We start from the raw sequence: 23,503 nt of genomic DNA on the forward strand, positions 1-23,503 counted from the left end.
GTGCATGTGAGAGAAACTGGAGTGCCTATTCTCTCATTCACACAAAGATTTGCAATCCGCTTAGCACACAACAGTTAGAGCGGCTAGTCTATTGTCACACTAACTTATGTATGATGAGAGATATGATGAGCATGGGTAGTCCAAAGCAAGTAAAGATTGAACTTAACCATAAAATTTAAAATTTGTTGTTTTAAACTTTGAACTTTTACAATTTAGACTTTAGTATTCACAATCTTACTTGCATTGTGTAGGTGAATGTTGATACATTCAAGTTGACGGGCAACACTCTTCCGAGTGTACATCAGGAGGTGGACGAGGAGGAGGAGATGATTTTTGTAGAGTTCTATAGATAACTTATAGCAGTAGATATTCGTGACACTTATAGTTGTGGGTGAGGAGCTCAAGTAGGTGGTAGCAGGGGCATGGCCATTTGATGCCCTCTAACATCCAAGAGGGGTGGTTCGAGTGGCTTGGAGACATATGTAAGGCGTGGCTCCAGTAGCTCACATCCTATGCCTCATGATGACATTGTCAGAGTGCAGCGGTGCGGAAGCGTAGGACTAAGAGAGAGAGAACGCAGAGAGAGAAGAGAGAGAAAGAGACAGTGGAAGATGAAGATCTGCTATATAAAGTGTGCTGAATACAAAGATGTAGATAGAATCTGCGTGTGCCACCGGTTTGTAATCTGCGAGCAGAGAAGTGTAGGAGACTGCTGGAGAAGTCAGCTATTTATAGCCAGAATCTGGGTGAAAACCAGGGTGCCAAAAATAGCCTGTCGGCTGCATTAAATGCTTTAATGCAGCCGACTGCCTGAACAGGTCAGACTGCCACGTGACAGTCTGACTGTGCAGTCCGACTGCACACGGACAGAAACTGTCCGACTGCACCTGCTGCTCCTGTCCGACTGCACCTGCCCTGCTGCTCCTGATTAGGCTGTGATCTCTAACAGACATCCCCCCCTTGCCTACACAACCACCACCTAGGGAGCCATCATTTGATGATGATGGTAATCTCATCAGTGAGGATGAGTACGAGTGTGTCTCATCATCCGATATCGAGGACTCATCTTCAAATTCTCTTGATGAGCACTTAGATGGTTCTGATGATAATGATGATAGTGATGCATCATCATAGATTCATAGGTCTCTCTCTTTTTTGTATCTACTATCATTGTATCCACATGCATGATGCCACTATGATACACTAGGCTATAGTTGTATCACATGTTTTGCACAACCCATGCAACCGCGATGTCACCCTCATGTATTCATCTTATTTTGTAATGAAATGGCTATTTTCACTTTAAACGTGTATTCTATCATTTATTGATTTATGGTTTTTAAAAAAAACATGTTAATTTTTTTTCGTACTAATATTGTACCGTACCTTATAAGATCATAAGGTATCGTTTACTACCGTATCGTACCTTTTGTACCTGACAACTATGGGGATAAGTAGTGGTGGTCAAGGAGTTGGACCATTTGGAAGTTTACTGGCAAGCGAGTTGAAAAGCTTGTACACACTTGTGTGAAGGACGTGATGTCACAACTCTATAGAAACAGAATTTGTATCCTTTTTCATTAATTTGTCTATATAATGATTTATTAAATTTGTTTCCTTTGCACTAATTAGATATAAAGAAAAGTGCATTGGAGCTGGCCACTGATGAGTGGTCACAGGTTATGGTGGACCCACGCGGTGGGTTAGAGAAAAGATAGTTCACACTTCCACCTATATGGCCCGATTGGGCGCGTGTGACCAGAACTCACGCATATCAAGGTTAGACTCACACACAGAAATGATTGATGTCTTGAAGTGTGGGCTAGATCCGCCAGAACAGACAGTTACAATCAACAAGATGGCATGATCATGAAATGCTTGTACAATGTGGATGTATGGGCTGAAAGTTTGAAATGCACATTTCTTTGCATAGGAAAGTCACATGAAGATTCTAATACCGTTTTTGCGATGTACACGGAAAAAGCTTTCATATGACACCCATATTGGGGGGCTCCCTAAATTTTAGGAGCCTCGAATTAGCCTAAAAATGCTAGTCCTAAAAAATAGGGATGCCATTCTAAAAATAGTAAATTCTGTACTCTGACTGTGCTTATTAAATTTGGTTGTTTCTATTCTTGACAGTATTCAGCCCAAAAAGGAAGGCCATAGAGAAGAGACAAGTGTCAAGACACTTGTCACACAAGTTTCCAAGTGTCCCACCACTTGTCACATCTCATGACATGTGGCTGGACACTTGCCTTGTGCTACTCCACTTTCCCCTTTTGTACTAGCTCTTCCCTCTCCTATAAATAAGAGCTCGTTTTTCTTCATTCAGCATCATTTTTCTTTGCTGTAAACTCATGTACAGCACCCACAGATAGCCAGAAACTGGCCCCATCCATCCCCATCATCATCCCCCACTTTTCCATTATCAAATTCCTCCATATTCCCTCTTCTATCACTGCTGTTTTACAAGACAGCAAGCCTGTAAATTCATTACAGCACCTCCTTCTCGAGCTCTTTCTTGCATTTTAGCAACAAGAAGCAAGCCCTATCCATGTACTGTTGATCAACGATGGAGAAACGCTGATTTCCCCTCTTTCTTCTCTCATACTGTAAAGAAATTAGTTCTTATCATTGCATAATAGATAATGCACGGGGGGGGGGGGGGGGGGTTGCCCATCTTCAACCCTCAATCTTGTCTCCGTTACTTTTACATTTTCATGGCTGTAATTTAGTGAGTAATTTTCATTTTTAGCTTTAAGTGTTCATTCTCTTTTATAATAGATCTCGAAAACAAGCGAATATCATAATTGTTAAGCATACTACGTTGTTCGGGGCGTTTACACGTGAATAGTGTCCTTGTCTCCATGTAGCAAATGGAGAGATTCAAGATTCTTCATGATATAGAGTCTTACAGATGGAGCAACTCTTTGGTGGGAGTTTTATGTCATGATCCACATAGTGATCACTTTTTTTCAAAATACGCTCAACTATTTTTCATCAACACTTTGACCTATCCTACTAGTGCTTGTGTCATCATCCTTCCCTTTGACATCACTTGAGAGTGTGCAGTGGAAGAGAAACATGAACATGGAGAGAAAAGGAGAAGAGAGAAGACTAGGAATGAAAGAAAAAACTGCACTGAATCTGGAAAGAACGCTAAATACAATGATGGATTGTTCAGTCCCTACACATAGCCCAAAGCATTGGCGAGGGCACTGGATCAGTCTAGAAAATGATGACAGCACCAGAGATGGCAATGGAGATGGAGTGTGCAGCCAGCAGCCCTTGTGAATGACAGAGAAGAATGCCAAACTCCAAGTTTGCACCTGTAGAGGATGAAGAAGAATGAATGATCTGTCCCAAAGTGGGACCAAGCTATATATAGCTGAAATGCCCTAAACTGCCTGAGCAGCCAGCTGAGCCACTAGATGTGGTAGTTGGCCAGCTAAATCTGGCTGACTAGCAGCAGAAAATGCTGATGTGGCAAGGGAGGGATGCCGACAGAGGCAGACGAGGCAAATCCAAGTTTGCAGGGGGTGCTTAAGCTGATTGGTTCCTAGAAATGAACACTAATGTGACTAAGAAAAGAAATGCATGCTCTAAATAGAGCTGCCACCTTCATCAAAGCACATGATATGCATGCTAGAGCTCCTAATGTGCTTGTTTGACTTAGACTGAGAGGCTCATAGGTAGGAGACGACAATATATGGCAAGCATGATTGCTAACACCTCTTTTGAGATCTTGGATGTGGCCGAAGGCTGAAGAAGATATGGATCTGAGGGTGACAGGAAGAGTGTGAACGTCAATGAAGTTTGTCAATGTAGACTGCCAATGAAGAAGCTCTTCACAATCTTGGAACTAAGGGCTAGGGAATCCCACATCCGCATCATTGATATTGTCCCCCTTTGAAAGGGGAGGGAGATACGACTCACGAGGGAACGATTAGAAGAGCGGATGGGGGATGGGATGGAGCTTGTGGAATAGATGGTGCAAAATCGAGAACTGGTGCAAAAATAGACAATTGCCTCGGAGGACCTTGCATAAGTGAAGGTGAATGGAGCCTCTATAGTCCGCTCTCTTGCTAACTTGTTGCTAAAAGAGTGCTTGAAGTAGAATCCACAATAAAAGCAACTTGCTTAGTGAAGTCAACCTGGGTACCAAGTCGAGTAAGGCCATGAATAGAGAGGAGTGGAAAGCCCAAGTCTAGAATATGTAGGACTTTCGAAATGGAGCTTGAGGAACAAGTTGGCAATAACGGCAAAGTGCCAAATGGACAAAGATCTTGTAACAAATCTCCTTGCAGAGTCATATTACTCAAAGTATTGTTGACAATAAGCCAAGGCCTCTTGGAAGACAAAGCATCCGATGAAGAAGGCTCCCCGAATGTATGGATATGAAGGAACATAGACTCATGGGCAATAGTTGGTGTAGAGGTCAAGGAAGGCTTAGATGATTTAGTTCCATTCTTTACTCCTGGACGAAGTTGAGGGTACTTTTTTCAACATTTCTTCTTGAGATGTGTTCCCTTTTCACAATGTGGGCATCTAGGCTTCTCTAAATTTGTGTCAGAGCTTGAAGAACTCTCTTGTTTCTCCTTCTTGTGCTTGACCTTTGATTTCTTTTCCTTTCCCCCTCTTGTACGTATTGTGAAAGCCTTCATGGAGCTAGATCCATTGGCTTGTATCTCTTTGAGACGCTCATCATGCTCCAAGACAAGCAGGGTAGCTCCTGCCATAGAAGAGTCTCTCGGGACCTCCATGTAAGAAGGTTGGTGTAGAAGACATCATACTTAGGAGTTGGTAGTTGAGTCAAGAAAATCATTGTCATATCATATGAAGATATCATCTTGCCAAGGAATGCAAGGTCATCCCCCATATCCTTCAACTTGTTGATGTGATCTTGCATGGAAGAAGAGTAATCACTAAGCATCCAAAGTGTCTTCTCCAAGGTAATCCAATGGGCTAATGCCTTGTGATGATACAAAGAAGCAAGTTTTGTTCACACGTCCGCCGTTGTCCACAACCAGCATTCATGCACTAGGATAGAATCCTATAGGCCCATGAAGAGGAAGGATGGGGCTTTAGAGTTGAGCCAATCCCATAGGGCTACACGATCCAATGTCGATCCTACTTTGGGATCCTCCACAAGATGAGGAATAGGGTGGGTGACAAACTTCCAAAGATCGAAGGTGTCAACAATACACTCCACCTTGCAAGACCAAAGCAAATAATTAGATCCATCAAGCTAGTCTTCTTTAGGAAAAGAAGGGAGAATGGGCACTTTCATTGATGGTGCCATCATAGGCATCCCCAGAAAGATGGGCCCTATGGGAGACATGAAGAGGGGGAGGAGATTGCTACTCTGATTTGTGTGACTTGGCAAGAGAGGGTTCCCATTTAGAATGGGGCATTGAGCTCCGATCTTCACAATGATCATGCTGCATCTCAGAGGGAGTATGAATAGAATCCTCATTTGAGTCATCAAAGTCCTGGAACCGGTGATAATCAATAGCTCTAGACCTAAAAACGAACTTAATTTGCTGCATTTGACTGAAGAAGAGCTCAAATGGAGAGAATAATCAGCAATACCTACAAAAAAACAGTTGGAGATGCGTTGCCTTTGTTGAAAGTACCTATGAAATGCAAAAAATCTGTGTTTTCTACAGCAAACTACAGGCTGAATATTCGCATTTTCAGCAGTAGGGCGGTCTTCTCTGAGAAACCTTTGTGTCCTCACTTAGGCTCTCATACCATGTGAGAGTGCAACGGAAGAGAAATACGAACATGGAGAGAAAAGGAGAAGAGAGAAGATAGCAGAAATGGAAGAGAAATTTGCATTGAATTTGGAAAGAAAGCTGAATACAATGATGGACTGATTGGTCCTTGCACGCAGGCCAAAGGGTCAATGAGGGCAACTGATCAGGCTGGAAAATGATGACAGCATCGGAGATGGTGACGAAGACGGTGATGGTGACAGTGATGGAGTGTGCAGCCAGCAGCCCTTGTGAATGACAGAGAAGAATGCCAAACTCCAAGTGTGCACATGTAGAGGAGGAAGAAGAATGAACGATCGACGCCAAAGTGGGACCAGCTATATATAGCTGAAATGCCCCTAAACTGGCTGACCAGCCAGCTGAGCCACTAAATGTAGCTGGCCAACTAGTAGCAGAAAATGCGGAAAATGTTGACATGGCAGGGGGAAAATGCTGACAAGGGCAAACAAGGCCAATCACAGTCTGCAGGGGCTGCATAAGCTGATTGTTGCTTAGAAATGCACCCTGATGTGACTAAGAAAAGAAATGCATGGTCTAACTAGAGCTGCCTCCTCCATCATCAAAGCACATGATAGACATGTTAGAGCTCCTAATATCCCTGTCAGACTAAGACTAAGGCTCACAAGCAGGAGATGATAGTGCATGACAAACATAATTGCCAACACTTCTTTGCTTCAACAACTAGCTATTGCCAAGGATTACGGCATGTACATTTGATTCCTATTGTTGTGTAATGATGATATGATTGATCTTTTGCTTGTTACTCCCCTTGGTGCGGGAATTGGCAGATGAACGAAAGTGGAAAAACACAGTATAAACATTGACACAATGAGCAGTGAGAGGTGAACATTAAAGCCCATAATTAATCATGAATGAGCAATGGAATCCATAACTCAAAGCGTGGTAAGGATCAATGCCAAGTTTCAACCCAAACCACATTTCAATATTGAAATGCTTCAATATGTAGTGTTTTGCCTATTCATTTCACTCCAAGCGAAAGAAGACTTTCTATAGAAAACACTGTTGAACATATGTATTTTAGATGTGTTCTCTTGCCGTTTCGTGTGCTGTTTTCACTTAGAACCTATCCAAAATTGAAATGTTTCATGCTAAAATGCAACATTTTGGGGTTGAAATGTTTAGAGGATGAAATGTTTTGTAGTTACATTGCCAAGAATCTTGTATGTAAGGGCATCACATGGGCATCCATTCTCATCCTTGATCAATCCCTCATTCTCACATTGTGCCAACACTCCATCCTCATCATTCTGCTTCTCCATTGGCTGCACCCCTCACTATATGCAATAGTCACCTAGACTTAGAGCCTCTCCAGGTGGTTGTGTTTTGGCTGCCATTGCAGCCCACTCAATCGCTAGACTGCAGCACATTGTTGTGTTTGGTTGTGCTAGCTCTGGAGACTGGTATGTCACGTGTTACAAAAATGAAGAGGAACGGAGCAAGAGGGCAACCTTGTCTCATTGATCTATGCATGTGGAATCTCTCCTCTAACCCGAGTGACTTAAGACCTCACAGTATATTGAAGAGTATAAAGTTGTAAGTCCTCTGACACATACTGGGGAAACATTGTCCTCTAGAAACTCTCAATTTCGTATTGTTCACCTTCTCGAAATTGAGAAGTAACACAATTAGGTGCTAGTTCTTGGAGTGTAGAAGAGCTCTTGGAGCTGACAATAGCTATGGATTCCCAAAGGGTGAAAATGTTATCTTGGATTTTACATCTCTTAAAAAATATTGTCTTAAGGGAGTGAATAATATCCAACCTCAGAAGAGATGGGCTTACATTGATTGTCTCGCTAGAATTTCTGCACAATTCCTAGCAAGATGGTTAGTCTCCATTGAGTTATCTCTAATTTCTTTGCATTTCCTTTAGGAATGAGGTGAATCGGTATCCTTAATAGTCTCTCTGGCATGTCTCCTAATGCCACGATACTCTTGGAAAGTTGTGAGAAGACCTACATTGAGAGGATCGAATAGCATAATAAGGTCTTGTCCAAATATGTCCTCTCTTGAGAACTTACCATGCATTGTCAAATGGAATCTTTTGCATGATCATGGATGCAGTGCATTTATCTTGATTCAGCCAATATTTATTTTGGTTGAATCAACCAATATTGTGGATGTAGTGCACATATCTTGATTCAGCCAATACTTATTTTGAACAAAACTGATTATTTTGGAATTCATAATTCAAAACAAGTCAGTTACAATGGATTTTTGGCCGCTTGCATGCAATAAAATACCTTTGTTCATAACACAATGGACTTGGAGGCTTTATGAATCATTCATCTTTGTTCTCTGTTTGTGGCTGCCTTGATGATCACAAAGGTTTCATAGCCTTTATGAACCTTCTGTATCTCTTTAGTCCAAAGGGGATGTAGACCCATATGGGGTCATTCCTCTTATCTGAATGGGTTCTTCATCGGCAAACCAGAGCTTTGTGATGGTCTTGGATGGGTCATGGTTGTTCCTATGTTTGCTCTTGTCCATAACTGTGTGAGTGCGCCTCTCATTAGTTTTCCTTGCCAAAGGAAAATTTTGGGCTTTGTTCGACAAATCAACAACTAGAGAGCACCAGAATGACAGGATTCCAAGTATGTGCTCCCCTCTTGAAATCTAACAAATGGCTTATTTTTAAGTCTTAATGGCAGAACCAGAGTCACTGTATGGACATGCTTGTCAAACATGGGTTTCTAGCTTTTGAACTCAGATAAGTCTTCATGATACAGCCAGATGCACAATATCAACATCCTTGTGGAACCTGGCAGTCAACCTTTCGGGTTTTAAAAGAGGGCACTCCACCATGTAGTATATCTGAAGTGGAAATTTTGGTACTGTGACCTGGTGTGGAGCTTCAGACCCAGCCACAATATAAAAAATGAGTTGTTGTGGATGGATGCATGGTTTGATCATGCTCTTTCCTACATCTATTGCATTGTTGAATTACTACAACTGCAACAGAAACAGGAGCAATGAATATTGTACCTTGTCTTGGTTTTAACATTGTGGGAATAAACATGAACTAAAAATGCACATCAGAACAGATATAATAAACAACTTGCTTTTTTTTCATGTCTTTATTCAGGTAGCTTATCTATCAAATCGGTAGTATTGCCAAGAATTTGTCATCCTCTTTTAGCTGCATAACCTTGAGGCTTTCTTGTTTCTCCTATTCTGTAAATTGCTTCCTAGCTTTTTTTGTGTTGTCTGATGGCTGATGTGTTTTTAGAGTAGTGCTCTTAGTTTACCATCAAGCATCTCCATGTGTCAACTTTGAACTTGGAACATCTGAATGAAACATGCCTATTAATGATATCAATATTGTCTTTTTCTTTCCTTAATTTCTGTTTTGACATTTGATCATTGCTTCTTCCATAGGCTCTAGCTGATCCATATTTCAGAGGACTGTCAAAGGTAGAACGTGAGCCATCAGCTCAGCCAATCACAAAAGCTGAGTTTGAGTTTGAGCGACGTAGGATGTCAAAGGATGATGTTCGGGAGCTTATTTATCGCGAAGTAAGATGACTAATGAATTAAGTGACCACAGTGGGTTTTCTTAGGTAGTGAGGGAGTAAAGTGGAGGCTTGCTTTATCTGTTGGCTGGAGTTATGATTTTATGTTAGACATATGCATGTGCATTTGCGCTTTAAGAAGCTGTCTAATAGAGCTGCTGTTCAGATTCTGGAGTATCATCCACAGATGCTCAAGGAATACCTTCATGGGAAAGGCTCAGGGCGTTTCACATATCCAAGGTACAGTTAAATAATCATGTAAGGCAAGATAATCAAATGTGCATGCATTGCTGATTTTTATCACATATATAGACCTGTATCCATACATGTATGATCATTGTTGCATATCTCTGAGTACTTGCATGTGCACATGCATTTTTTGAGGCCTTGTTGTGCTAATCATGTCTTTGTCAATAACTGACCAACAGTGCAGCAGATCAGCTGAAGAGACAGTTTTCTTATCTTGAAGAAAATTTTTCCAAGGGCTCTTCGTGCTTACCTCCACCAGCAAGGGAACATGCTTCATTGCCTAGGTAGATGGGTTGCTCTTCAACTAGAAACTTCGTGAAAACCAACTGAGATTGAAAGGCTGAGTATTCTTTTCACCTGTTCTCTTTCAGGGAGCGTGTTCTGGATTTCAGGGAGGATGGTTCTAAGCATGAGAAGGACAACGAGAATCCAGAAAAAGGAGCTAGATCTGGCGTGAAATCATCATTGAGAGCTTCTCAAAAGGTTTTTCAAGGTATTTGCTCGTCTTCACAATTTCACACAAAGCTATCTGCACAGTTTCAACTCTCATGAGCTTTTAAATTTAGAGACTCATAAACGATCAACATAAATTATGTGATGTGTGCCATCATGGTAGGGACTTTTTCCAGCCTGAAACTATTTTTGTTGACATGGCTTGTTTCCATCTCCAGATGGATCCTTTGAATGACTGTAGCTTTTACGTTAGTTTCAAAACCAATTTCCTACTATGCCTGTGTAGGAAGACATTAAATCTCAAGTTTAGTCTTTTCCATGTAGGACCTCACTATAAATCTGGGATGTTTCTGAAATATGATGTCATGTTGATACAATTGGATATGTTGATATTATGTATTCCATTCATGAGACATTTGAATTTTTTTGGTATGACTTTATGCATGTCTTTTTTGAGTGGTGGATGATAGGGTTATACTCTGTTCTGGTTCATACGTTCATGCATGCTCATGTGTGTGTATGTGTGCGTGCACGTGTGTGGTTGCATACATAAACACATTGGGTGATTGCATGCATGCATCTGTGCACGCACATACATACACACATGCACCGATATGCATATGCACATTCACACATCTAGGGGTGCACACACTCTTGTTTTGTAGAAAACCATTGTATTATTATTGATGTACAAAGTGGCTAAACACTGAATGAGTCAAGTCATTAGAAATCTGTCCATGTGATCAAAGGCAGAAAAATTTGATTTTGCACTATTCTCAACCTAAAATGGTCATGCAGACAATTTCCAATGGTCACATTTGATTCTTAATTATCCAAAACCCAGCTTGATATGTTGGCATTTGAATGTGACAATTCGGACTTTTTGCAATTTACTCACAAGTCGGCAACCAGCGCAAAAGGATTATAATGCTCCCATTATGCAAGCGAGATCCTCTTATTCATTTCAAGGGAGAAAAAAAGAGTCACCAAAACATTCTTGCTCAATTGCATGGTTTGCAACTTTTTGATTGATCTACTTTTGTGGCTCAGATGCTGTGAGATAAGCAAGATAAAGATGAGTGGCAATCACATGAAACATAGAGCTGAGAGGTCATCCTTACCTTACTGATTTTCCCAGATCTCAACATTTAGTAAAAGTAGGATGGGGAATGTAAGAAGCATTGCTTTCCTGTAAAGCCATAAATATTATTTTGCAATTTTGATCCAAAGCCTAATTCTATGATCATTTGAGAGAGAAATTCCCAATGTATAATGAACCCTTCCTAGAAATATGGCATTTGTTTTGAAGGCCATGCATTATGCATGTTGAATAGCAAAATGCCTTTCAAATCATCACAAATGTTTTGTAAGATTCAACATTGGGTCCATCCCATTCAAGTGTTCCATTAGGAAGCTTTTTGAGAGCATGGTGCAATTATTTTTCATTGAAAGAATCCTCAAGTGAAAAGTAGTAGAGGTCCCTGAAATTAGATGTACATGACTCCAAAGCATCTTTGGCATTGAAAATGTTAGGTGTAGGAGTAGAAGGAACTGCAAATACATTTGCTAAGTATTGAAGACAAAGCTGATGCCATATTAATGGAATTTGTCTGTCTAGAGTAGTACATAATTAAGACAAAGCCGATGCCATATTAATGGAATTTGTTTGTCTAGAGTAGTACAATCCTTTCAAGGAACAACTCTTGTCTTCCATCACTTTGTAGCTAGCTTTGATTTGCCATTTTTAAATTTTTGCATGAGGATGGCATTCAACTTTGACAAATCAAGGGCTCCATGATTCACAACCTCATGTAGATGCTCCTAAGCTGATCTTGCATCATTATGATGCTGAATATTTTGAAATTTTGTAATACTCTACATAGTCACAAATGATATGTTGCATGTGATGAAGAAAATTGTGGTAGGCATATGATCCATATCATCAAGTATTTGTGAAGGACGTATGACAATTGTATCTTGAACTTCATGTTTAAAATTTGATATGAAGGATAACTGTTGTTTAATAGCAAAGGCCTTTTATGATCTAGAGGATCATCAATGATGTTCATAAAGGCACGTGATCCAGCAAGTCAGGTGCTATATCAATCCAAAGCTTGCATGGAAAAACGATTTGTTAGGCTTCGTTAAGCAAACACCATCTATCCAAACGGGCTTAGTGATCAATGTGAGTGTTACGATGATATGTATTGCTACATATATTTGTAGAAGTCCATGTCTCCCAAGCATCAAATTGTTGCATGAATGTAGCTCATTTATGCGTTTTAAGAGCTAGAATATTTGCAGCCAAGGATAAGTAGCCATTTGAGTCCATAATTTTTCCTTGTGACTAGAAGTGTAAGGATCATTAACAATGGCTAATTTTAGTAATCTCCTTAAATATGTAGACTGGTATGCGATCATACCCGACGTAGCAACCTTGACCATGAGCTCCAAGAGTTCAAATTTATTGAGAGGGATGATTTGATTGGGTTGGTATTGGCGGTTGCTTGCTGAATTTGCCACCATTGGCTTATTCAAGTTAGTTGATGATCAAGTCATTGTGTTCATGAGTAAATTGCCACAAAAATACTTCAATTTTATTGAGAAAGTTATCTCATAGCCCTTGTTAGCCACCTCGTATGAGTTTGAGTGTTAGCTATCGTGTTATGCTTGGATGTTTGATCAATTTCGTAAGAAATGCCAATTTTCATATTTAGAGGGGGCCTTGACTTCCTAGAAGGGGAAGAATGCTCATATGGCCATTGGACCTTTGGTTCTTGTTATACTCCATGGGTTATTTGATTGGTCTACTAATGCCACAATGATGGACATCGATCCTTGAGCACCCCTTATCTCTCTTGAGAATAGACTTGATGAGCCCCATCTCTTTTTGAGTTGTCCTCTACATATAGTGTGGAGCCAAACACTCTTGAGCCCACTTTCCCTAGAGATTCTTCGGTGTAGTTAATCGTGGTGCCTTCCTCTAGTTCAAATGTTAGTAGTATCGATTGCAGATCTACCACATCTCTGGGTTGCTTCTTGCAGGGCAAGCTCTATCCTGGCTTCTCTCTTCCGCTGAACATTCCAATTCTACATCTTTAGCGTGCTTGTGTTTTGGTAGTTGAACCATCCCAAAAGCCAACACACCACACTTGCAAGCACTTTTCATTGAAATTGAGGTATATGTGGTATTTTTTGCTCCTAACTTGTCTTTTCAGGTTGGCACTAACCTCCATAGGACCTATTGGTTGATTGGGACAGAGACTTGGATCGTCATAATACTCATTATTTTGGTTGCCCTTCCTTCATGGGCTTCAAACTCTGGAGGGGCATATATTCTTCTTCTCCGAAGGTTGAGTTTTTGCCTTGAGGCGACCTTGGAGGCCATTCATTTCATAAGTTTTCAGGTGGACATGGAGCTCACTCTTCTTCTTTGAGTGTTTCTTGTTTCTCCCATTGACGTCGACATCTTGTGGAGAGAAGGGGTGCTTATTTCTCCTTTCACTATTCGGTGGGGGGTTGGTATTCTTCTCTTGGTGCTTATAGGATCTTGTACACACATACCTTTGTATCATCATCCGTTTGCCATTTGCATCTTGATGATCATGATTGTAAAAGGGGGGCTTAGGCAAGTGGACAATTCTCTTGCAAGGACACCGTCCAAATTGTACCATTGCATGGTATTTTACTTGAGCATTACATTTGGTATTGACCTTTGCATTGCTCCATGGATTGGCTTTTTGTTCTTGTAAACATGCATTTGTGTCTATCTATCCTTTTTCGATTGAAAGAGTGGTCAACTCTAGATCCATCATATTCACGGCAGTTCACATGACAATCTCCTGGGGTACTCTCTATTACAGTACCCCACATATGCTCTTCCTATTCTCTTCTTCATCAACACCCACAAGTGGATGGGTTTGCTTTTTGTTTTATGATGTTTTGGAATAGACCATCCCTTTTATTTCCTGCTGGGGCACAGATACTTTATAGGATCGAACCAAACAGGCCTAAAAAGAAAATTTCAAAGTGGTTCCATTGCCTTTGTAGGTCGTTGTTGGCCATTGGGTAGCTGATGAGCACCCTTATTACAAAAGTTTCATGAAATGACTTCTTTCCTAGAGAGTGTTTGTGTCCCATAAGCCAAACCCTAATTTGCAAGGATCCACTAATCTATAAATAGGAAGCAGCCTGTCCATTGAGCCTATATCATATTTTCAGGTTTTCCTTCAGTTGTTGCCCAAGTCCCCACTACTATCTACAACCCTTTGAAGCCGACACCTTAGTTCGTGGTGGTGACTAGCTGTCATCAGCTCATTGTGATTAATCTCCAACCCTTTTGACCTTGCATTCACTGCAGGCGGCAGCTTTCCAACCTGACCGCACTGATTCCAGCCATTGCCACCAGTCAGAGAATTGCCAAACTCTTGCATTTGTTGCTCCCAGCCACCTGCAGCCTGCATTTGCAGCCTACAGCAGTTGCCTTCACTGCCTGCTGTGTTTCAGGGTCCTTACAAAGTACAACACACTCTGCAGCTCATACCCTCTGCCTTGGTCCTTCAAAGACACAAGGGTTCGAGGTTTTGTATTCATTCTGCATGGTGTGCTTACTGCATTGAACATTGTATCTATTCCTTTGTTCATTCATCTTCTATATTCATCATCTCTGAGTTACCCCAACCCACCTGAGTTCTTTCATCAATCTTTGTGTTGTCATACACTTGTGTTTGTATTCTTTGTTTGACTATTTCTTTACAATCACAATTGCAACTACTGCTGCGTTTTGCTGCCTGAGCCCTTCCCTTATTGTCATAATCAGATGTTGCAGCTTGTACCCTCTCCACAAGCTTGGAACAGCTGTATTTTGGCTGTCCCATCCTGCCTGCGACTGACCTGCATTATCTTCATGATTAGACATCTGTGTTCTTGGCTGGTTGGGATCCAATAGAGTATGACACACTCCTTTAGCATCCTTCACTCACTCCTTTAGTGCATTATCATTTTATTCCATTATCTAAGCGTTCTTTGGTTTATTGTGTTGATACATATACTCTGTGCACTCTGTTAGTTCCAGGGTTCTCCTTCATGCTGATTTGAGTTCTGATTCTTAGGGTTGATTTGCTCACACACCATACAGCAATGCCAATTTATGACATTCTTTGGCACATGAGGAAGGTCCATGTAGCTCTTATTTCTTTGTGTGCATGAAGGTTGCTGTGGCTCAATTCGATTCACATTAATTATAGTGCCATCCACCTGCTGAATGTGCATAATAGTAGGCTCCTGCTCTTGGGTAGTGATGCAGAACATTCACAACTATAAAGGAAGGTCTTCCATTTTGGAGTCACTTTGTGTAGATTTTCCATCTCATGATGTTTATCAGAATAGAGAGAGAGAGAGAGAGAGAGAGAGAGAGAGAGAGAGAGAGATTTTGTCTTGAGTGTGTATTTTCTTGTGCCATAATCAAGAGTTATGAAAGGGAACTTATGATGTTGGACTTGCTCCCTAGGTTGGTCTACTTTGTCTTAAAGTGATGATGAGAGAGACCCTTACATCTTCTGATGAAAGTCCATCTTGCCTTTCACCTTTTTGCCCACTCTAATTCATTGTTGTTTAGGGATTTTGTGAGGATAGAGATTGACTAATGGATATGGCCATTGCCCGTCCAACTTGTTCCTGCATGCCTTGATTTCCTTTTCCACTTTTTTGGTAGCTGTTAATACATTGCCTCAAAGTGACCTAATTGTTAATGCTAGTTGTTTTGTATTGCCTGGAAAGGATAAGAACTGGCTTTTATATGTGTTAAGTATGAGCTACCTCCGTGTCCACATCAATACTCCATGCACATGCTTGAATGTATGCATGTTTGCTAATATATGCATGAGAGAGAGAGAGAGAGAGAGAGAGAGAGAGAGAGAGAGAGAGATGATCTGTACTCCTGTCAGGTGGCCATGTGAAGGCAGGCAAAACCACTGAAGAAGGGGAGGTTTCGCAACCCAAGAGACTCTTCAAAAGTGCTAGTGTCAATGGGTCATTTACATCTGCACCTGTCTATGCAAAAAGGAATCCTTCCTTGAGGTCCGAAGTGGATCTTGTAAACTCTGCTCATGAACAAGCAAAGATGCAACAAAAAACACACATCTTAGGTTTTGAATTGACCAAGAGGCTTCAAGCACTCCATAGTGGCCTGGCTCGCTCTTGAGTGGACAAGTGCTGCCCCTGCAAGCTGTAGATTACTAACCAGTAGCTTCAGCAGCAGTAGAGCTGCTGCTTTGTATGATAAAGCCCCCAAATTGAAGGGGTGAATATAACCATATTCATATGTAAAGATTCATGCAGCAAGCAGTCCTTAAAGCCAGTTTCTTGGGTGCATTGCCAATCTGGGCCCCACATTGTGCATGTGAGATCATAGTTTTTATAGCATAAGAGAATCAAGGATGTACCTATGCAATTGCCATGTTGAATCTGAGAGTGAATGCATTCTTTTCATGTACATTTAGTCACTTAACTTGTAAACACACAGTTTCATAACATTTAGTCCCTTGCAATCACAGTTTTAAACTCACATTTTTAATCTTTTCTATAACCAATGGGTCAAATTCATCTTTCTTTGCTGAAGAAAAGCCAAGGGCATGTACAGCCATCAATGAAGGCAATCATAGCTTTTATAATGTCTGTTGACATGTTTCAACTTCATACCTTCTACAATGGCAAGGATGTCGGATGAGATAATCTTTATTAAGCAAAGGAGTATACATATGCATTGCTTTAATGTTCATTTGATTATGCATCAGGATAAGAAGTTAGCTTAATAAGCATATAGCTGATGGATGTATATATACATGTATGTACATATACACGTGTGTGTGTGTGTGTGTGTGTGTGTGTGTGTGTGTGTGTGTGTGTGTGTGTGTGTGTAACTACGTTATTTAGTCTATACGTATCGATGACCAATGAACAAAGGTTTCACAGAAAAAAGAAACTGAATACAACTAATTGCTCCAATACTTGGCTATTTGAAATCTATGATAGATTTGGCTAATGTTGGCAGTGGCATCCCTATTATATGAGCATCATGTACATGAGTGATTTGTTAGTAGATTCTAGCGGAGAACAAATTGCTCTTGTTTATGTGCCTTTCAAGATTAGTGTCCACAACCCATGTTCATACATGTTACTCAATATACATTTTGTAGATGGGAAGGAACCATGTAGCATATACTGCTGACTTGTCATAATGAGATTTCTATTCTTAATGGGAATTGGCTTGAAATTCGCAAGGTAGACAAAAGCTGGAATGTAATTAGGTGAAAATGCAGGGCTCATGTTGACCTAATGGAAAAAAGTATACTCTTTTAATTGGCATTGTATTCTCAGTTAACAACTTTAGATTTGCATTGTACACGAGTTGCACAGGAGCATTGCCTTTCAGATTTTTTTGGGCTGGCTATGAGAATGAAAAGAGCAACATAAGTATAGTACATAGAAAGGTAGAACTCCGCAAAATAAGGGGAAAAAAATTGTAAGGACGTTAAGAGTTCCAATGGCACAATTTTGTAGCCTAGGTTGTAACATGCTGAATGGGAACAACCGTGTGGTTTGAGGTTGCTGTTTGATAAATGGTAGTGTTTGCCCTATGTTGTTATCTACTTCCTTTGAAATTGTATATCGTGCAAGATTATGCTTAATCAATTTAAGACGGTATGCGATTTTGTTATCATATAGCCTAGCTTATTACCTTATAAAAAAACACAATGAAAGTTGTCTAATAAGCTTGTTTATAATTTTTCCAATGGCTTGCCTTAGGTAATATGAAAGAAAAGTGGTCTAGAATAAATGAAGTTAGGATAATGAATGGTCCCAAAGTGTTAGTCAATTTTCCATATGTTCACATGGATGTGCTCCAAACTACATAGCCTAGCATTGTAGGAGTTGCTGTGTTGAACTTGTCCATTACAATGAAGCTTATGGTGTAGTGAGTGATAACTTAGGGTCTTTGCAATGTTTTTAATGGCAAGTTTGTAATTACTTATTGGAGGTTTGCATACATTAAGTAGGATGAGAGCCCAAACATTGAGTAGCATGAAAACTTGGAGGGCTTTGAGTGTTATTATTGTGTGTAATATTTCTACATTACTAGTAACCATTTGCTTATTGTTTTTATGTGTATGTGTGGTTGAACCTTTGTTCTAGTGTTGTTTTTGAAGTTGTCTACCTCAATTTGGATGGAGGATGTTGTATCGACTTCCTAAAGGCATATGTCCTATTGCTTGGATGAGTGTGTAATGGCAAAGGTTTTATTTGTGTACTTGCAAGTTACATATGTTTAGGGATGCAATAAATTCTTTATTTGGGCTTAGGGCATTATTTCTTTGGATGGGATTGTGCATGCTACTTGAATGCCCAATCTTTATCTTTAAGGCTACTTATGGGTCTAGCTTTATTTGAGATCTCATATTAGGTCAATCAAGTAGAGTTAGTGGGATCCTTGACTTGTGAAATGTGCACCATGTTAGAATTTTAATTTGCTTATAACTTCATAGAACAATGGATATGTGCTAATATGATTATAATACCCAAATGTTGGAGTTGAGGTAGAGTGAGAAAAGAGGTAGCTCTTGATATATTTAAGCCAATGGAGGATGGGTGACCCATGCCTTATATTTGAAGGTTGGAAGGCATTAGAACAACCTTTCCTTTTCTTTATAAAGAGATCAAAAGGCCATATAATGATTTTTCTAATTTTACTACCATTCATTTGAAGGGTATTCTATTTGTATTTGTTACTCTTCCTCGGAAGAACCAAAGCCCCTTTGAAGGGTATTGCAACCTTCAAACTTTAAGCTTAGATGTGTCCAAAGTTTCTTCAAATATCCAAGTGCATTCATAAGAGCAAGTATAATCACTCAGGTAATAGTAAGTTTGTCCATGACTAAAAGTTGCATGTTCTTGAAGTGCATAGAGAGCATGTCTAATATCTCTATTGTGGGTGCAAGACCTAGGTAGCATTATCCAGTTCAAATAATAGTTCCTAAAAATATATTGAGTTATTTAGGGTTTTTTTGAGTAATAAACGTATGTCTGAATAAAACTTTTTTCAATTGTAAACCTAGCTATACTAATATAGTTAGTGAATATTTTTCATTATTTCAAAAGCTTTTCAACTAGTTTTTTCCCTTTTTGCTTCATCTCTAGCTCAACCCACAACCACCAAAAATTGATTTTTAAGGGAAATTTTCATTTTTTTTCTTAAATTATTTTTTAGTTTAACATTGCTTATTTTTTAATACTTTGTTGTGTTGAATGTTTACCTCACACTTCAAAAGTACTTTTTAAATTTTAGTTTCCTTGTGTATGTGTTGGTGGCAATGCTTTACACTCTAGAAACAAGATATTAGGATTAGTCGCTAATGTTGTGTGAGAAATAAAGCATGTCTAATAGTATGTCTAAGAAATAAAGCATCAATTTCTATGTGTGTTAGACACTATATCAAATCGTCAGTCCTAGACTCATTGTAATGGCCTATCATGATAAAAGAACACAATAATCTATTTGCAACAATCCCTCTGTAGCACACTTCTTAAATTGATTTACATCAATAGACAACACCTCATTTTTAGGAACGACATGCAAACATGAAGTATACATCATAGTCACTCACAACATTATACTCACTTGAACAACACGAATTAGATTATCCTTGAATAAAGAACTCCTAATAGATAACATGAAATTTTTAGGAGAGAGAGACAGATTGATAGAATCAACAATTAGCAAGCTTGTGTGGTTGCTATCTTGAAGATCTTTTTATTCTAGATGACAATAGATTAGAAAAAAAAACAATTGAAGTACATTAGGACTCATAGAATCAACAATTAGCAACCTTGTGTGGGTGCTATCCTGAAGATCTTTTTATTCTAGATGACAATAAACACAAAAAGATACAATCGAAGTACATTAGGACAAGTTCCTTCTTTCACATGAAAATCCCATGAAATGCAAGGCTTACTTCACACATATGTTGACACGGTCGCCTAAAAGCATGCTAAGTACAAAGGTAGAAAAGTACTAAAGTGGATGATACAATCTGAGCCCTAACACTAAGCACACCTTGGTGGATGATTGGGATAGTCAGGGCCCACGAGCATGTAGCTAAATACTATAATGCAATAGACTTAATTGAGAGAACATAGTTATACCTTGCTAGAGGCCTTGCACCTCGCGATAAGCCACACCAAGCAGTAGTGAGTAGAGTCCCTCTCTAGGATACTCAAAAGCCCTCTTGTGCACTTGTATAACCGGTCTTTAAGTGTCAAAAATATGAAACTAATGGCTAGGTGTAGATGAAAACAAGAGCAAAAAGTAGGCAAAAAGTAAAACTAGAAAAAGATACCATCATTTGTCTAGGCACATAAGGAATAATGGCTAAACATAGAGACACCATTGAAGCATTATTGTCCATGCTCTTAAGCTCCTCATGGACTTCCTGAAGTACTTCCTAAAACATATCATCTTTGTCAACATTTTGAAACTCTTTTTGTTGTAATAAACATGCAACATGATCATCACTTTTCTGTTTAGCACCCAAGGCATTGCTCAATTTTTAGTGAGCTCCAAACATTTATTTTCCAAGTCATGAACCTTATGAATCAATGTCTCCTCTTGAACCAATGAATCATCAACAAGTGAAACAAAAAAGTCTTTGAGCATTCCATATGGCTGAGTGTAATAAAGCATAAGTCCACCTTAGTCTAGAGGAGGCTAAGGTTAAGTATAAAAGGTGGAGATGTAACATGTGTAGGATCTTTTTGCCATTTTACAAACATTTCTTGTTTGAGGTCTCAACCTCCCACCATCTAAGAGGGTGAATACTCTTGGCCACTATAGCTTGGGGTGCACACCTTGATGCAGCCTCTCATCATTTGATTCTCAACCAATATCGGTAATACCATTTCTTACCAAGCCACCTTGGCTATGGCTTCCTGGCATTTTATGTCTATTTCTTGTATTTTCAATTTAAAAGCTTGTTGTGGAATTTAGCTTTATTAAATTGGTATCAGAGCCTTGCTTTGATCCAAGGAAGGCTTTAATTCCATCATTTTCATGATTATGATCTGGTTGGGAAAGTCATTTTCATGGAAATTCTAGTTATAGACATCATTTCTATGTAACTGGAGTTGAAGACACAATTACATGGTTTGGTTTCTTCTTGACTGTGACTAGACAGGTTGTACTACTTCAAACTGTGGTTATTTTAGTGCTTCTTGACAGAGATATAGGGGCAAGATGGAGGTTCATAGCTACTTTAGCAGGTCATCATCATATTTTGTCTTATTTTGAAGGACATTTGTTAAAAGAAGAGCTAGGGAGATTAAAGGGGACTAAAGTTACCTCTACTTTTTGAAAGTAGGGTTCATCTTCTTCTTCCTCATCTCTCTCAAGCTTTTCTGTGAGCTTCAATGGTGGATTTTGATTCTGATCTCTCTCTCTAAACTCCCAGTGCTACAAAGTTCACGCTAACTTGATGCTATAAGGATCAAGAAGCCTAATGATTACCAATATGGTTAGTGTTCAACATGTTCATACTGCAGGCCTTCCTTCTTTCATAGATTTGCAAGTCTGTGTTGAAAATGCAGAATCAGACCTTGTATGGTTTCATTAGTCTCTTCAGCTTTCTTTTATTCATCTCATGGAGGGCAAAAGAGGTGCGTAAAGCTGTAAGGATGTAGCATATGCGTTGTACTGGAATCAACCGCTTCAACAAGTGAAGCACGCTTCTATTGAGAGTGGACATACAACAGCGGGTTACATTTCAAAACAGTACAGCTCCTCATTCTTCTTGCGTGAGCATCAATTGCTTTTCTCAGAGACACCTGCATCAAGAAGCTTGTGAAGGAATATTTCCTTTGGGGGAACACTAGCATTGATGTTTCCTTTTGGAGAGGATCTCCCATGAATGGTGGTGGCGGGTGCAAACTCGGGGTAGGGCATCATCCACCTACCTCTTGGAGGAGTCAACCGCAGGCAGATCCACATCTGTTGGAATCAGTTTGCAGAAGCCTCTAGAAATACTGCAGCACTTGAAGGCCCTGAGTGTGCATCGGACCCTCATCATAGCCTCTAAGTCTTGTGGTCTTGTCAAATTCTATCATAGATCATTGTACAATTTCAGTTGAGTTGGAAGTGAGCTTAGTAGAAATAGAGAGGATCCGCTTCTTTCCAAGTTTACCCTCAGTTGAGGAAGGCCAAGACGGAAGCTTCTTCCTGCTGACCACGTGACCCTTGTTCAAGCCAGCTGTAAAGCCACTTTTCTGCGTCTCATTTGCCAGTATTGGTAAAACACTCCGAGAGCTTGTAGGGGTGATTGAATCTCAAACGGTTCCCATCTTCTTTCAATTTTCTGAAGATCAACATTTTTCTGTTCATTTATCTCCATCATTCTCCTCCTCTTCATGCAACACTGAAACTCCAGCTTCAACGTCACCGGATGCCAGGTAAAAACATGCTTGATTTTGGCAGTCTGTGAGAAATGCCCTCATGTGGATTAGCAGTTTTATCTTTTCTGGTTGAATGTGCCGAGTGCTTCTCACAGTCAAGGACATGAGGAAGAAATCTTGGTTCCCAACCACACAAACTAATAAGTCTTTGTCCCTGATAGAAAGGATCATTTGCAATGTCTAATGATCCTTGCCTTAGCACAAAACCATCTTCAATCTTTCTACTTACCATGGAGGGTAGAGGCTGTTGAGATATTTGCAATCACACCTACTTTAGTCCCTTTGTGAGAAGCAGTGAGGGCTCAGGACCAGAATCCCATATGCACAGTAGGAGAAAGTACCACCACTCAATTCCTATAAAGCATTGTACTTGCACTCTTTTTCAAATGCAATGATAGTACTCTTTTCTTTCCAGTAAAGTGTCATGTCACTGTCAATACATAAGATTGTGTTTATAAGTCAAAGTCTCAATCTTGGAACCTAATTCACTTGTGTAACAATTTGTCCTAGTCCAGGTCAATGTCTTCATGAGTTTCTTTTTCCTCTTTCAACCTCCATAGCTTCCGCATTTGCCATGCTCTAGATCCCACGTATTTCACAGAGGCTTTGAAAGAAGGCGGTCGATTTCAGGACCCTTGTGAGCTTCATTTGGTCAATGGAAGAGGCCGATATCATAGGAAGTGATGAAAATTGCAGCAATGCATCACAACGATCATCAGAACCCCAATAAGAGCCGAAGCAGGCGATGGCAAGAACTGCGTAAGACTTTTAGCACAAGGATTAGGGCAGGATGCTTTGTGAGCAGTATCTAGCTGTTCATCGTGTAGCTCGCCGGGTGATTCACCTTGACTATGATTAAGTGAAGCTGTTCCAAGAAATCTCAGTGGCCTTGTTGGCCTCGGTGAACTGCCAGATGATGTTACTGTGGTGAATGTTCAAGTCGACTAGAAGGAGACAACGGAGGCTCATTTCATCAAGGTTAACTTGCATGGC

General features: G+C 40.0%; 1 protein-coding gene across 2 annotated transcripts in view; it reads left to right on the forward strand.

Moving 5' to 3' along the window:
* The window catches only part of LOC148016258 (mitogen-activated protein kinase 15-like), a 38,217-nt gene extending 21,712 nt beyond the window's left edge, over positions 1 to 16,505 (forward strand). The window contains exons 7-11 of one of the 2 annotated variants that reach the window (XM_087663988.1): positions 9,177 to 9,314; positions 9,477 to 9,550; positions 9,739 to 9,843; positions 9,931 to 10,052; positions 15,934 to 16,049. In XM_087663988.1, the coding sequence (XP_087520114.1) occupies positions 9,177 to 9,314; positions 9,477 to 9,550; positions 9,739 to 9,843; positions 9,931 to 10,052; positions 15,934 to 15,941 (447 nt within the window). In that variant the 3' untranslated portion in view covers positions 15,942 to 16,049. Of the gene's footprint in view, positions 1 to 9,176; positions 9,315 to 9,476; positions 9,551 to 9,738; positions 9,844 to 9,930; positions 10,053 to 15,933 lie in introns of both variants that reach the window. The other variant, XM_087663987.1, reaches the window with a different exon arrangement.
* The last annotated feature ends 6,998 nt before the right edge of the window (positions 16,506 to 23,503 follow it).

Source organism: Lygodium microphyllum, chromosome 23, assembly GCF_053477565.2.
Source record: "Lygodium microphyllum isolate KBCC chromosome 23, Lygodium_microphyllum_v1.1.10, whole genome shotgun sequence".
Classification (NCBI taxonomy): Eukaryota; Viridiplantae; Streptophyta; class Polypodiopsida; order Schizaeales; family Lygodiaceae; genus Lygodium; species Lygodium microphyllum.